Source organism: Nilaparvata lugens, chromosome 12 (assembly GCF_014356525.2).
Source record: "Nilaparvata lugens isolate BPH chromosome 12, ASM1435652v1, whole genome shotgun sequence".
Classification (NCBI taxonomy): domain Eukaryota; kingdom Metazoa; phylum Arthropoda; class Insecta; order Hemiptera; family Delphacidae; genus Nilaparvata; species Nilaparvata lugens.
The window spans coordinates 25,245,370-25,261,247 of NC_052515.1; the positions used below are offsets into that span (position 1 = coordinate 25,245,370).

Here is a 15,878-nt window from a genome sequence, read left to right on the forward strand (position 1 = left end):
TGTTCAATCTAATAGAATCTATAATGAACATTTTAATAACTTTGGTGTAAACGTATCTTGAGAATTGCATCAATTTCCATCATTCTTAACCATTGGGGACCCAACTAAAGTCTGAAAAAACAAACAAATTATCGACGAAACTAGTTGCTCGAGGTTTTATTTACATGGTTTTATAAGTTATTGACTTCGTCTTTTCACATCATTTTAAAGCATAGATAAGTAGAATGCACTGTACAAGTAGTGGTTTACTGTACAAGAACTTATGAGTTACTAATATTTTATCATGTCTTTACATCATATTGCATTTATACAAGTAGAATCCATCTATTTACAGTGCATGAATTTATGTACTTATTTACCTCTATTTAACGAATTTCGGACCTCTCAACAACAAAGTTTTCTCTTGACTTCAACATACAAAGTGTAGTGTGTATAGGAAGCAGACGGTCATTTTCAAGGAATTCTTTAGTTTCAGCAGAAAGGTCAATAGACTAAAAATAATGGCAATACAGTTAGGAAGAAGATAGAGTGGTAGACAGTCAAAAGAGGGTGAAACACATGTCGGAAATTGAATGCAAGTTACTGGAAATTGAATTCCAAGAGCTTGTCATTATTGTAGACCAGGCAGGTGAACGACTGGACTTTCCCATTCTTGCTTTTGACACACATTTCAATTCTTTGAACTGACTATGATGATGATGATGACTGTGACGAACCAGAGGAGAAGAATCCGTCAGATCAAGAAGTTCTAGAGGCTTTCAAAATTATCAGGCAAGGATTAAAACTGAAAAATAGTGTACCAGACATGTCCGACTGTTTGAATATAATATGTGAGTCGTTTATCGTACATGATGTATTATTCAAATGCAAAATTCAACCGATATTACTCACTTTTTCAAATATAAAACAAAAAATAGGAAATTTTTTTGAGTTATTATAGTATTTATAGTGAAGTTATTGACAAAATAACCGTATTTGCATCTAATAGTAGTGTAAAAAGTTGAAAAATATTGCTACAGAGTATGTACTTTGATTAAACTCCACTAATAGTACAAATCAAGCTTTCTGGAAATAAATTGGTGAATTTACTTATTACGTTCTACAAATATTCAAAAAACATGTTTTTTTTCAACAGCATGAATTTTCAAATTTCCATATTAATATTTGCCTAATATGTACCCTACCTACGTTCGCGATGATATGTTCTATGTACCATATTCATTTATTTACCGCCGTGATACGATATTATAAGATCCATAGGATGGTGGCAGTTTTCTTGACAGAACCTCTCAATAACGAATACCTCTCGGCAGCGAATTTTTTCTCGGGATAATCGAATTCGTTATACAGAGGTTCGACTGCATTTACTTTACATAAATTCATAATATTTCCCTCTTTTTATTTCACATGTTGAAGCATCTATACAAATAAATAGGATTCATCTATTAACAGTACATGATTTCCATAATTAACTGATTTTCCCTCTTTTTACAACATGTTAGAGCATCTATACAAGCAGATTTTTACATAAATAAAAATATAAATCTCATTAATAGCTGAATCATGTCGTGCAAAATAAATTAAAAGGGTACTGAGATTTATATATTTATATTAAAAGTAGCCAAAAGACAAAAGACAGTAGTTAAAAGAAAAAAGACAAGTAGATTTTTGTTTTTCATATTCAAGGTAGAAGGATGTGATTTACAAGAAATGACTGGTTGAGGAAAGGCTGATGAACCTCTTCCTTAGGTGTGAAATATATTTCTAAAAATTGATTTCTACTGATTTTGTATATTTGACAGCAAGTGATATCGGATTCCCCATCTATACAAGTAGAATTATTCATCTATCAACAGTAACCTACATTTTATACAATATCAACTAATTTCCCTCTTTTTATACCTTGTTAAAACATTCTTGTAATAAGTAGTACCCATTTATTTACATAATTCGTTCACTACCAATATTTGAACTAGGCTTTGTTTGCTTTTCTGTTCTTAATAATGCTGGAAATGAAGAACTCCCCAGCCTTGTAGGAGCTACGAACCAGTGGTCCACTGGCCGTGTACAGAAATCCCAATTCGTTGCCTACGGTTTCCCAGTGCTTGAATTTGTCGGGGGTCACGTATTCGACCACTTTCAGGTGTTTCTTGGTCGGCTGCATGTATTGGCCCAACGTCACGCAGTCCACGCCGTGATCACGTAAGTCTACAAAATATAACAAATCATCATTTTTCAATACTCAAGTTACGACATAGCAGTCTGATTTTTACTTTCCTTGCCCTATTACCATAGGTAAGGAAAGTATTGCTTTCCGAAAAAAATTAAGGTACCCCAATTTCTACATTTCTATACGTTTCAAGGTCCTCTGAGTCCGAAAAAGTGTTTTTTGGGTATTGGTCTGTATGTATGTATATATATATACATATATATATATATATATATATGTGTGTGTGTGTGTGTGTGTGTGTGTGTGTGTGTGTATGAGTGTATGTGCGTCTGTGTACACGATATCTCATCTCCCAATTAACGGAATGACTTGAAATTTGGAACTTAAGGTCCTTACAATATAAGGATCCGACACGAACAATTTCGATCAAATGCAATTCAAGATTGCGGCTAAAATGGCGAAAATGTTGTCAAAAACCGGGTTTTTCGCGATTTTCTCGAAAACGGCTCCAACGATTTTGATTAAATTCATGCCTGGAATAGTCATTGATAAGCTCTATCAATTGCCAAAAGTCCCATATCTGTAAAAATTTCAGGAGCTCCGCCCCATCTATGCAAAGTTGGATTTCAGATTCCCATATCAGGCTTCAGATACAATTTAAACAAAAAAATTTAAGTGGAAAAGATTGAGCATAAAAATCTCTACAATTAATGTTGAGTAACATTTTCACCTAAAATTGAAATTAAGCTCGAAATTCGAGAAATGTGATTATCCAATTGCAAACTGTTGGCAACTGTTGATTCTATTAAATCATTCACTATGAAGAGATATCAGACCTCGTATGTCTCCAGCGTTATTGTCCTGTCACCAGCTGGCTTAGATCTTTGTTTATAAGTAGACTTGTGATGCGCGTGAACACTAGCGTCAGGTGATCAATTCTAATAACGGCGAGGAAAATTGTGTGAGTGCGCCACACCAGATTTTTATCATTAAAAGCTATTAGCTTCTACTCACATTTGTGGAGCGCTTTCGGACGCCATGTCTATCTTCAACACTCAAATTACTACAAATTCATCTTCATCAACAAAGTATTAATTTTTAATTTTCAAATTAAAAATTTTGGAGAGAAATAGTACAGGCTCAGCCTAGTTTTTCCTCCAATGTCATAATCGTATTATGATTATAGTGTTGAATGAATGAATGAAAATGATAAAATGAATGAATGAATTTATTCGATACAAACATAGAAAGCCTCACAAACAAATTACAGTACAATCCTTATTTGCTACTTGGTGCCGGTTGCACAAAAGTCGGAAAATTAAATTTTAATCGTGATTAATTCCACGAGAACCAATCTGAGGAGCCGTCTTATCAAAAAGGCCTTCTTTGATTGGTTCTCGTGAAATTAATCACGGTTAAAATTTAACTGGCTTTTGTGCAACCAGGACCTAGGGTATAATTAGTATAAATTATATTATATACTAGCAGTATAATAAAAAGAAAAACAAATATAATATCGCACTTTATTAAATATTCACAACGATTCAAATTCTAGTGTTATAAATTAAATTATCTTGAAATTATTTATTCGAATTTGTCACCTTTTGGGTTGGATTCAGGAAAGTTGGTGAAGGGGTACAGTATGAAAAAAAACAAAAAATTATCATGGATTAATTAGAAAAGGTGGAAAATTTGAATAAACAATTTTAAGATAGCACTAGCATTTGAAGATCAAAATCAAATCATGATCATTAAAAAAAAACACACACAAATTTAACATTGCAGAAGGAAACCGAACATAGAAGTAAGATTCAAGTAATTAATTCATTTTACAAGTTTACGCAGACTACAGGCAAAGCCCAAAACAGTCTTCATTGATATCAAGAATTTAAATCTAACTTATAGCGATAAATGGTTGAAGTTGAATAAGTTATAATGAGAAATATTGTTTTATATTGAGAGAAAAATGATTGATGAAGTAGAAGGATGTAATTAAGAGCCGTTTGCACAGTCATAGCTTAAACTGAATTCAATCAGCTGTTGGCTTGAACTCAAAATGAAACACACTATAACAAACGATACTTGATACGGATTTAATCCAGTTTAAAATGAAATTTTATAGCCATTTTGAAAAGCCATAAAAAGAAATGGATGTTGAGGACAGGCTGATGAAGCTCTTCTTCAGGTGTGAAATGCATTCCTTATCAAAGAGTTATTTCTCATTAAAAAGTTTTCATTAAATATTCACTAGGAAACACAGTCAAACTACAACAGAGAAATAATAGTATGTGAAAATTGGCAACATTTCTCTGATGGTCAAATGTAATGCATGCCTTGGTACCGTACCTTATAGGGTTGTTTCAGCATATTTTCCCAAGTGCTTTATATTGAGCTACAAAATCATAAATCTCTTTTTATCCATCATGGGTCTTGAAAAATCAAGCCTATAGTGAGGTCCACGTTATAATGGCAGTGTTTGATTAGCAATGGTATTGCTATCCTTGTCTATCATTCAACAAAGCGGATAGCTTTCTCGCTTTGCTCTGTTGCCAGATCGTCTTTTGACAATGTAGAATTAATAATTAATTAATAAAATATGTTACCTTAATTATGAAAATCCATTATGAAATTATTAAAAAATATAATTTCTTGCTTAATAAAATATAGTTTATTATTTTAAACGAGAATGAACAGTTAATATGACATCAATAAACCTGTATCAGCTACCGTCTCTAGAAGGCATTGACAAGACAGAGGATCGGCAACGATTTTCTCCTATCTTTCTCCGCTGCCATTATAACGTGGACCTCACTAGAGTTTATGTGGGCATCACTCTCATAATAAAATGAATCATAATAAATATTATAATTGAGAAATATTATTGGATGAACTTTACCTTTCATAGTTTGATGGACTTCCTCATCTGTTTCTCCCAGACCCAACATGATTGATGACTTGGTAATGAGGTCTGGGTTGTACTCTTTGGCTGCTTTCAACACTTTCATTGTTTGCCTGTTAAAAAGTTGAAGAAATTATTATAAGTGATGATCGTACAATTATATAATCGTACTAAGTTGATTGAATATTGGGATTACAATAATAACGAGACCTACAACGAGGTTCGGTAGCATTTTTGAAAATACTTGGGTGGAATAGTAAAATATCAACAACATATTAAATCAGAAGGAACTCAGGAACATATATTTTGCATACGTTCAGTCACTAATACAGGGTGGTATAATCTCATGGGGTGGATGCTATAAAACTAATCTGCAACCCTTAAAAGTAGCACATAGAGCTGTTTTGTATTTGTTCTATTCAGATCAAGAACAATACTAGATGGAGACACACCACACTTTTCCTTGTTTCTTCTTTGACTTAATTTTTTTCCAATTAACACATAAAACTTACACATAATTCCCAACCGCACCAAAATTGACTTTGAAAACAATAATATAATAATAATAATAATAATAATAATAATAATAATAATAATAATAATAATAATAATAATACCAATTTATTCGACCAATCAATATACATTGTACAAATATTACAAAAAAAACATAACTGGTGTAGCAAAAACTTTTGCATGCACAATACTTTGTATATCAAATATCTTAATGAAATCCCTAATGTAATCTTGTTTGGGTGGCCCTTCTTCAAACACATATTCAAAATAGAAAAACACATTGAACAATCAAGATAAGATAATAGTAATACAGCATTCAACACAGCATATTCTACAATATACAGTACACAATATCTATATATATATAAAAGCGAAATGGCACTCACTCACTGACTGACTGACTGACTGACTGACTCACTCACTCACTCACTCACTCACTCACTCACTCGCATAACTAAAAATCTACCGGACCAAAAACGTTCAAATTTGGTAGGTATGTTCAGTTGGCCCTTTATAGGCGCACTAAGAAATCTTTTGGCAATATTTTAACTCTAAGGGTTTAAAGTTTGTCTTTTAGCATGTTCTTCTCCCAATCTCTTAATTTATAATTGAAATTTCCATATCATATGCTACTATAGAACTATAATCTAGATAGAGTAACTCTTCGAAACAGTTGTTAACTGGCAACTAAATTAATAATTTTGTCAGGTTGGCATTAAGTTGAGTTGACTTTGTTAGGTTGGCACCAAGTTGAAGATTTAAATGCATTTATCGCGGAAAAATTGATTGGGCACTGCTACTTCAATCCTGGGAATCGCTTCGCTCGCCATATCCGTTTAGCCAGACGTTTAGTCTGGACCCCCGACTGGATTGTTCTAACATATGATAAAAATGCTCAAATGAAAAATGCAGGCGAGCGAAGCGAGCCTGCTGATCTCATTCTTGGACGATCCAGCCGGGGGTCCAGGAGGCGGAGCCCCCTGGCTAGACGGATATGGCGAGCGAAGCGAGCCTGACTGCTAGTACAATATGTGTTATTTTTTATTTAATTGGTACTGTTCTGTTATCAAAAAGGAAAAACAATTTGTAAGTACTTATGTGGTCAAGCTTTAAAGCTCTGCATATGCGCAATTCAATCAGAATGTATCAGTTTATATTATATTATTTTTCAATAGTTACTATTTTCTTGCTTTTATTTCACTTCTGTATTATATTATTACGAAAATTCTATGAAGAATAAATCATTATTTCATTTTAGTTGAATAACGTTAAAGATTAAATTTCAAACACAAGCTTATATTAGTTTTCCGAAATCCTTAGATATCCTATTATATTAAGCGAGCAATTTATATATTTTTATATATTTATATCTGGTTATTTATGTTCAACGGATCTCGAAAACGGCTCTAACGATTTTCACGAAATTTGGAATATAGTAGGTTTATGATATAAAAATTCGATTGCACTAGGTCTCATCCTTGGGAAATCTCGCTGAACGACATTAAAAGGATTATTCTTCCTAGGCTGAAACAGCTGTGGATAGTAAAAAAGTGAGTGAGCGAGTGAGCACTATGTGAAAAATCAAAATATCGCATCCCCGAAATTTATAAGATGACATATAGCCAGCTGTGAAATATAAACACGATCATTTAGAGAATTGTGTTCTGTTTATCAATAAATAAAAATAACGAGCGAAGCTCGGTGTCCCGATATTAATTAATAATTAGATAATCTAAGTAGGCCTACCCTCTTTCAACTTTAATTCAGATTTTTAATTTCAAGATAAAACAGAGTAACCCACACCAAAAAGTTGATTAAATAAGTATGAATAATAAAATTGGAAACACCTACCAATACTTGGCACGATGATCCCTGACAAAGGGAGTGAGCGCCTCCACCGTTTCCACGTTGTGCGCGTACACGTCCAGCTTGGAGTCGACGATTGTCTTCACACAGTCGACGTTGCCGCCAAAGTCAGGCACCAGACACTCGACCAGGATGCGCGCGTTGCGACGCTTAATCTCTTGCACGGTGTCGGCGAAATGTCTCGCGCCTAAAATTCAAATTTTGTTTATTCAAATTAACAATATTTACAATCACAAGCAATAAAATAACAGAAACACACAGCTCAGTAAGATGAAAAATCTATTTAATAACGAAAAGAAATAGCTTATCAATCAATCAATAATTCTATAGTAAGATCCACGTTATAATGACAGTATTTGATCAACTTTGGTTCTGCTATCCTTGTCTATCATTGGACAAAGCCGGTTGTACTATCCTTTTCTAGGTCCACAACGATGACAATTATGTTTTTGGCAGTGTAGAAATATAATTAATTAATGCAGAGAATCGGCATCGCTATTCTTCTATCTTTATCCACTGCCATTATAACGTGGACCACACTATATTTAAATCAACACAGCACAATATACATAAAATAAATCAAAAGTAAATTTCTAATGAAATACAAAAACAGGCTTCATGGCGGGGTATGATGAAAAGAAAGAAAGGAGGAAAATATTTAGCCAACTATGGTTTCCCATGTAATAGGCAGGTAGAGGGAATAAAAGTAAGGAATGAAGAGTGTAGAGGAGAAGAAAAGGGAAGTATTGGAGAAGAAAGTAGGAAAAAAGAGAAAAAAATGTGAAAAAATTGTAAAATTATACACGTACAGGATAGAAAGTTCACGAATGACGCATCATCACATCACGTCTGAACTAGGTTCTCTACTGATTAACTTGAAATTTTGCATATTGATTCATAATTTACCAAGGATGTTTATATGCCTATTTTAAGTGCTTCAAGATTTCAGTACGCCAAGTTTTCAGTTAGTCAAGTTTTTAATTACACCCTTGTGGAACAAAGGCTACTTGCTGATTTGATAACTGGAAACATCACTGAACAACGTATGACCACAGTTTCCTTGAACACATGTATTATTCAATTTTGTTAATCTCTATACTTATAAAAGGCTAAGCCCCGACAGACTGAAATCACACCACAGCCCAAACTACTGAGCCTAAAAACTTGAAATTTTGCACGATTGTTTATGGTAGCCTGAAAACATCCACTAAGAAAGGATTTTCATCTCTATACTTATAAAAGGCTAAGCCCCGACAGACTGAAATCACACCACAGCCCAAACTACTGAGCCTAAAAACTTGAAATTTTGCACGATTGTTTATGGTAGCCTGAAAACATCCACTAAGAAAGGATTTTCAGAAATTTGCCCCCCTGAGGGAGCTGGGGCCCCCCCAAAATTTTGTACTTTTTAACCGCTCATTGCACAGCAAAGTCATGAGGAACTTTTTTGTTCAACTACGAAAAAAAAATAGATCTATGCAGAAAAATTTCGATCAGGAGCACAGGGGGGTCCAGGAGAGGGCATTTTTCGAAAATTTTGATGTAAAATCACACTACAGCTCAAACTAATTGTCCTACAGACTTGAAACTTTGCACAAATATTCTTCAAACATGCTAGACGCGCACTAAGAACGGATTTTGAGATATTTTGCCTCTAAGGGTTTCAAAGGATGAAAAAGGATCTTATTTTTTAAGTTTATGAAAATGGTAAGGTGAATGCCATATGGAACTGAGATAATTGACTTATGATATTCTAACATGTTGTAATCATTGGAAAGCTTAAAATAATTTTATCAATCAGCTGATCGAATTTAATTTTCATTCGGCTCAGACATATTTAAGCCTCTCTAAATGGAGGTAGAATGATAAGGTTGACAACTTACAGTTCTGTTGTTTTAACATTTTTTTCAAATCACTTTCAAAAAGTTCATGTAGTACCGACTAATGTGTTTGAGACACTTTTGGCGCTATCATAGTTTCACAACTATTCTGTTCCACACTCCTATCTCTTGCAGTCGTTAACCATATCTATAATAAAATAAAGAGTTGGCTCATACACGTACGGGATAGGAAAATTATGTTTGACGCATCATCACGTCTGAGCTACTGGACTAATTAACTTGGAATTTTGCATATAGGCTAGATTTTTAATTAACCAAGGATGGTTATAAGCCTACTTTCAATTCTTCAAAATTTCATTATGTTAAGTTTTCAGATTATCAAGTTTGAAAATAGATCCTTGCAAAGCACGGGTTCCTGCTAGTGGTATTATATTATTTACAAAGCATACATACACATATATTTGTTTTTAGGGATGTTTCTGTTTTTTTACCATACGCTACAGACAGTAGTTTTTGTAAGGTTTTGGTAATTTAATTTGAAAACTTAGACTAGACACACATCTTTTAATTCTTACTTTATAAATTGTATTTATAAAAAGTGAAAGTGACATTACCAACATTTTGATTTGGACAGTACAGTATAAATTGGAAATGGGACAGTTTTGGGCATGAGCCTATTGTGCCTTTCCTCATGTTAAGTATCTGTACACAATGTGATCAGTGGCATGAATAATGCTTAATGTTAAGAGGTATCGATTTACTGTATACATTACATTGTATCATTGATACAAAAATAATATAAATATACTAGTTTTTTTTCTTTATATAATTTATCATATTTCATAATGTTTTTACCTTGTTAGTATTTTCGTCTATCTGATCACACTACTGGAAACGTGATCGGTAAATTTTCCAAAATACTATTTAACTTCTAACTATATGTTATGTAATTTGAGGAGGAAATAAATTAATTTATTCATAAGATGCGACCATATATTTACCTCCGTCAGGTAAGTCGTCACGATCGACGGATGTGAGCACGACATAGTCGAGGCCCCACGACACGATCGCTGCCGCAGTTTTGGTCGGTTCGTCGCGATCGGGTGGCGGTGGTGCGCGCGACGTTTTGATCGAACAGAAGCGGCAGCCTCGTGTGCATGTATCGCCCAGCAGCTGAACACAACATTGAGAAATTCGTCAAAATAAAACCAGAAAATAGATCAGTCAAATAAATAGCACAGTTCGATTTGATCAAACACATTCGACGGCCTTGTGTGCCCAGAAGCTAAACGAAACATCAAGAAATAAATTCAGGAAATAGATAGTGCACGTGTCCCTCAGAAGAAATTCAAGTGTCATCAAGAAATTCGTCAAAATCAAAGCAGAAAATAGATAGATCAGTCGGAGCCAAATAACTAAAGTTGGACTCCCATACATCTTCAATGGCAATATTATTCCCATACATTCGTATTTGACTGATCATATTCACTACTCTTTCTATGTACTGATTATTAAAACACGATAAAAAAATTATCAAAAGTATCCTTTATTTTATTTCAACACTACTACTTTATTGAAACTATCGAACAGAAAACAGGCGGTTTGTGTGAGGCATACTAGTATGAATGGCTTTGACTAAACAATATTGTTCTAAAACCTTGGATGTTTCAACAAATGCAGGTACGGTATTTGTATGAAAACGGTAGGGGTCATGAAATGTGTGCGCAGTGACCAGCCAGCTAGATTGCGTCATCGCAACCATCCAAGGTTTTCAACACCTATTGGCAATTTATGGAACTTATTTGTTAAAATGATGATTGGATATAAAACGACGTCAGCTACTCCGGAAATTTAGCACAAACATGCGCGTGACACCTTTGAAAGGTTACAATAGTAAGGTTACACCTTTAATGACATCAGCACATTGAAAATGTGTCAGTGAAATTAACTTCAATTTGCTATATGATTCGTAGACTCTTGCCTATTGTAGACAATAACATTTTAATGAAGGTTTACTACGGATGTTTCAGCAGTATTATCAGCTACGGCATGACAATGTGGGGTGGTAGCACACTGGCCAAAATAATTTTTCTATTACAAAAGCGTATTGTACGAACAATTTGAAAAGCACCATGCGTAGCACATTGTAACAACTATTCCAACAATTAAATAAATTGACATGGCCATCAATGTTGATTGTGGAATCGGCGGCCATGATGGTGAAGAGGAAGCCTGAATTGTTTGTGAGGAATGAGGAAATTCATCAGCATAACACTCGCCAAACACGGATGATCCACGTAGAGCAGGTGACATCAACCCTAGCCAGGAATGGTCCTAAATTCCTCAGCTCAAAAATATATAACATGGTTCCGGCTAGCATTAGAAGCATAGAGAGAGAGAGAGAGAGGAGAGAGAGAGAGAGAGAGAGAGAGAGAGAGAGAGAGAGAGAGAGAGGACAGATTCAAGAAAGCTTTCAAGAGCTACCGTATCTGTTAGCCAATCCATACTACTCGGTGGAAGAGTATCTACAGATTGAATGAAAAAGACTGAGATTTAGTTTATCAGAGATTGACAATGGTGTAATAACCGAAACCGGTCTTTCTAATTATCAATAAATCAGTGGTTTTTTGACAATTTCTCAGTCTTTTTCATTAAATATGAATAATTACCACAATATCAACTTCTCAACAACACAAAAAGTATCTACAGAGTGACGACCACGACGCAGCTGCGTTTCCAGTGGCATAACTACAAGGATCAGTAGTCCAGGCAATGAATGCTCAGAAAAGGTTATAGAGGGAAATGTTTGGAAGACAATTTTTGACCCCGCAGTTCTGTTTAGGGTAGTAAGGAGGTAAACATATCAAAAGTCCCCACCCCTACCCGCTGTGCTAAGTGGGTGGGGGTGGTTCAAAGGTACAATTTTTGGTTTGTCGCATACAACTAGAAAACTATGTATCTTACGGACATAACTGTTATATACAAAATTAAAGCTTACATAATTTCCTACAATATTCATTTCTCAACTTTCTGTATATCTTTCCTAGTTTTCGAGATATCCGCTCTTGAAGATGTGACATTTTATGAAAAAACACTTTTGCCTCCATTTTTTTCAAGTTTTTGCTCTTATAACTTTTTAAAAATCGATGGGAAAAACCCATGCTGATTATGAGCTTATAGAGCATTGAATTCTCTTCAATTTGATGTATAATTCCTTACTTTTACGAATTTTCCTACACCTCTTGCAGCAGCTTTAGTGTTGAGTGAAATCTCCATTTTTGCAATAATAGACCAATTGACAAAGGAATTTTGAGGGAATGTTTTAAACACAATTTTCGACTTTGCAGCTTTGTTAAGACTAGTTAGGAGTAGAACATATCAAAAGTCCTCATTCCTAATTCATGTGCTAAGGGGATGAGGGTGGTTTAAAAGTTGAATTTTTAAGCGTTTTGCTCCCACGCTCATATCTTGAGAACAATGCGTTCAACCGACATAACTAACCATTCAGAAATGAAGCTTGATAAACTCTCTACACTTTTTGTTGAGTGGAATAATGTGATATTTCCAACAGTTTCCCAGATATTCGCTCTTGAAGGTGTGTAATTGTTAAAATAACAGGTTTTTATCCAATTTTTTGCTTTTTCAGGGCTTATAACTCTCCAACAATGCATCTTAAAAACTGACGCTTATCGTAGGTTTGTAGAGCATTGAATTATATTTAAAAATGATGTATTATTTCACTATTCCTAGTTTCCCTCTCATTGTTATAGTAGCTTCAATCTAGGGGGTGAAATTTTCATTGCTGCAACAATTGATCGTTTGACCATGACATTTGAAGGGGGTGTCGGTGACACAATTTTTGACTTTGCAGCTTAATTTGGACTAGTTAGTAAGTGAACATAGCAAAAGTGCGCATCTTTATCCCCTCTGTTTAAGGTGTGGAACCGCAGAGTTGACACTTGTTGCAGCAATGAAAATTTCACCCCCTGAATTGAAGATGCTATAACAATGAGAGGAAAACTTGAAATAGTAAAATGATAGATCATTTTTAAATAGAATTCAATGCTCTACAAACCTACGATAAGCATAAGTTTTTACGATGCATTGTTGGAGAGTTATAATCCCTGAAAGAGCAAAACATTGAATAAAAACCTGTTATTTTAACAATTACACACCTTCAAGAGCGAATATCTCGGAAACTGTTGGGAATATCACATAATTCCACTCAACAAAAAGTGTAGAGAGTTTATCAAGCTTCATTTCTGAATGGTTAGTTATGTCGGTTGAACGCATTGTTCTCAAGATATGAGCGTGGGAGCAAAACGCTTAAAAATTCAACTTTTAAACCACCCTCATCCCCTTAGCACATGAATTAGGAATGAGGACTTTTGATATGTTCTACTCCTAACTAGTCTTAACAAAGCTGCAAAGTCGAAAATTGTGTTTAAAACATTCCCTCAAAATTCCTTTGTCAATTGGTCTATTATTGCAAAAATGGAGATTTCACTCAACACTAAAGCTGCTGCAAGAGGTGTAGGAAAATTCGTAAAAGTCCTCAAACTATGCTAGAATTATACATCAAATTGAAGAGAATTCAATGCTCTATAAGCTCATAATCAGCATGGGTTTTTCCCATCGATTTTTAAAAAGTTTTAAGAGCAAAAACTTGAAAAAAATGGAGGCAAAAGTGTTTTTTCATAAAATGTCACATCTTCAAGAGCGGATATCTCGAAAACTAGGAAAGATATACAGAAAGTTGAGAAATGAATATTGTAGGAAATTATGTAAGCTTTAATTTTGTATATAACAGTTATGTCCGTAAGATACATAGTTTTCTAGTTGTATGCGACAAACCAAAAATTGTACCTTTGAACCACCCCCACCCACTTAGCACAGCGGGTAGGGGTGGGGACTTTTGATATGTTTACCTCCTTACTACCCTAAACAGAACTGCGGGGTCAAAAATTGTCTTCCAAACATTTCCCTCTATAACCTTTCTTTGACTGGACTACAAGTAGTAGTTTTGCAATATAATAAATTAATATTTAATATATTATTTCCAGGAGTTCTAATGGGACTATTTCCCCACTCATCCCGACAGAATGAGTAAGGACAGTCAACAGTAGTGACTTGGTTAAAAACTTTTGGTAACGAGCTGGTTTGAAGACAGGATCTCTACGCAAGCACTCTATCCACTAGACCATGGATCACTCCAATTACTCACCATAATGGTAGCAGTTGCTGTTCCATGTTGGCCTCCTCCCCAGCATTCACCAATATTCGGGCAGCGGGCCTCTTCGCATACTGTGTGCAGATTCAAGTCTCTCAACTGCTCCTTGATTCGAGAGAAATTTTTGCCTAAAACAACACCACTTTTACAAAACCAATTCCTCCAAGCTTAGAGAAACAACTTCTTCCACATTCAAAACCCCACCTATTGCAAATATTTTCAAATCCAGAAGACCATGAGGCGATTTCATTAAAATTCAAATTATTTTTGAATAGAAAATGGATCGAAGAAAAATTCCATAAGGAGGATAAACGCTAATTGAATGAGCATAATCGCTCTCATCAGTGGGAGCGCTTTATAAATGGAAACTATTATTTTCGTAAATGATAACAGGATTTTATATTTATTGTTTCCCATTATCAGAAGAGAGCAGTTGCATACAATAGCAATTGAGGGATGGTCTTTCTTCGAGCATTCAGAAGAGTTTGTCGAGAATACTTACTTAGTTACTAGCATAGAATAAAGTTACTAGCATAAAATAAAGTTACTAGCATAAAATAAAGTTACTAGCATAGAATAAAGCAATCTTATAAGTTTTCTTTGCTACTAGGAAACTCTTAACTGAAGAATACTTCTAATATAGTTCGATAGAGAGTAGTATGTAAGTTACATCATTGCAAGTAATTAAAACAAGTCACTTACTATGGACTACCATTTAACATAATTTGATTTATTGTACGAAAATTCATGCAGCATCTACATGTTGGCTCAAATTAGAGGGCCAAAATGTGGCTGCGAAATTAGAGTAGTTACCTTGTGGAATTTCGGTTTTCAGCCAAGGTGGCAATCTCAATCTGGTACTGTCTCCTTGGTTACGTTTCAATCGTCCATTGTATGTACTCCAGTCAACTTCTTTATCATTTTTCTCCTTTTCTTGTATAAAGTCTGACAAGTCTGGGCCATTTGCAAGCCTTTCCCTTAGCTTCTCAACAGCCGAATTGTGTTTACATCTGTAACACTTTAATATAATAATACAAAGGTTAGGTAGTGTACAAGCTTTACATGAGAAAACTGATACAACTAGTACGTCTGGACAATGCAATGCATTCAATGCAAGATGAAGCAGGCCATATACGGATAATTCCATGACCTCAAAATTACACACTAAGTTTAGTTAAAAGACTGATTAAAATCTTTAAATTAACAGAAATTAAAAATATAGAATATATTTAATAGGATTCTGTGACTATATCATAGACATTCACTAATATTAGTAGTATTAACAAGAGATCTAGAAATTGAAATATAAATTTTTTTAAATGTGCATGGTATCAGAAGACTAATATTAATGTATAGAGC

The 15,878-nt window shown here is 34.4% G+C and overlaps 1 protein-coding gene across 1 annotated transcript; it reads right to left on the reverse strand.

Annotated features, from left to right (window-relative positions):
• Positions 1–267: 267 nt before the first annotated feature.
• Positions 268–15,666, reverse strand: LOC120353940 (lipoyl synthase, mitochondrial-like). Its single transcript, XM_039439498.1, has 6 exons — positions 15,333–15,666; positions 14,514–14,647; positions 10,291–10,462; positions 7,434–7,635; positions 5,067–5,182; positions 268–2,208 (listed from the first exon to the last, which is right to left on the reverse strand). The coding sequence occupies exons 1-6, from the start codon at positions 15,664–15,666 to the stop codon at positions 1,973–1,975; spliced, it is 1,194 nt and encodes a 397-aa protein (XP_039295432.1). The 3' UTR covers positions 268–1,972.
• Positions 15,667–15,878: the final 212 nt, after the last annotated feature.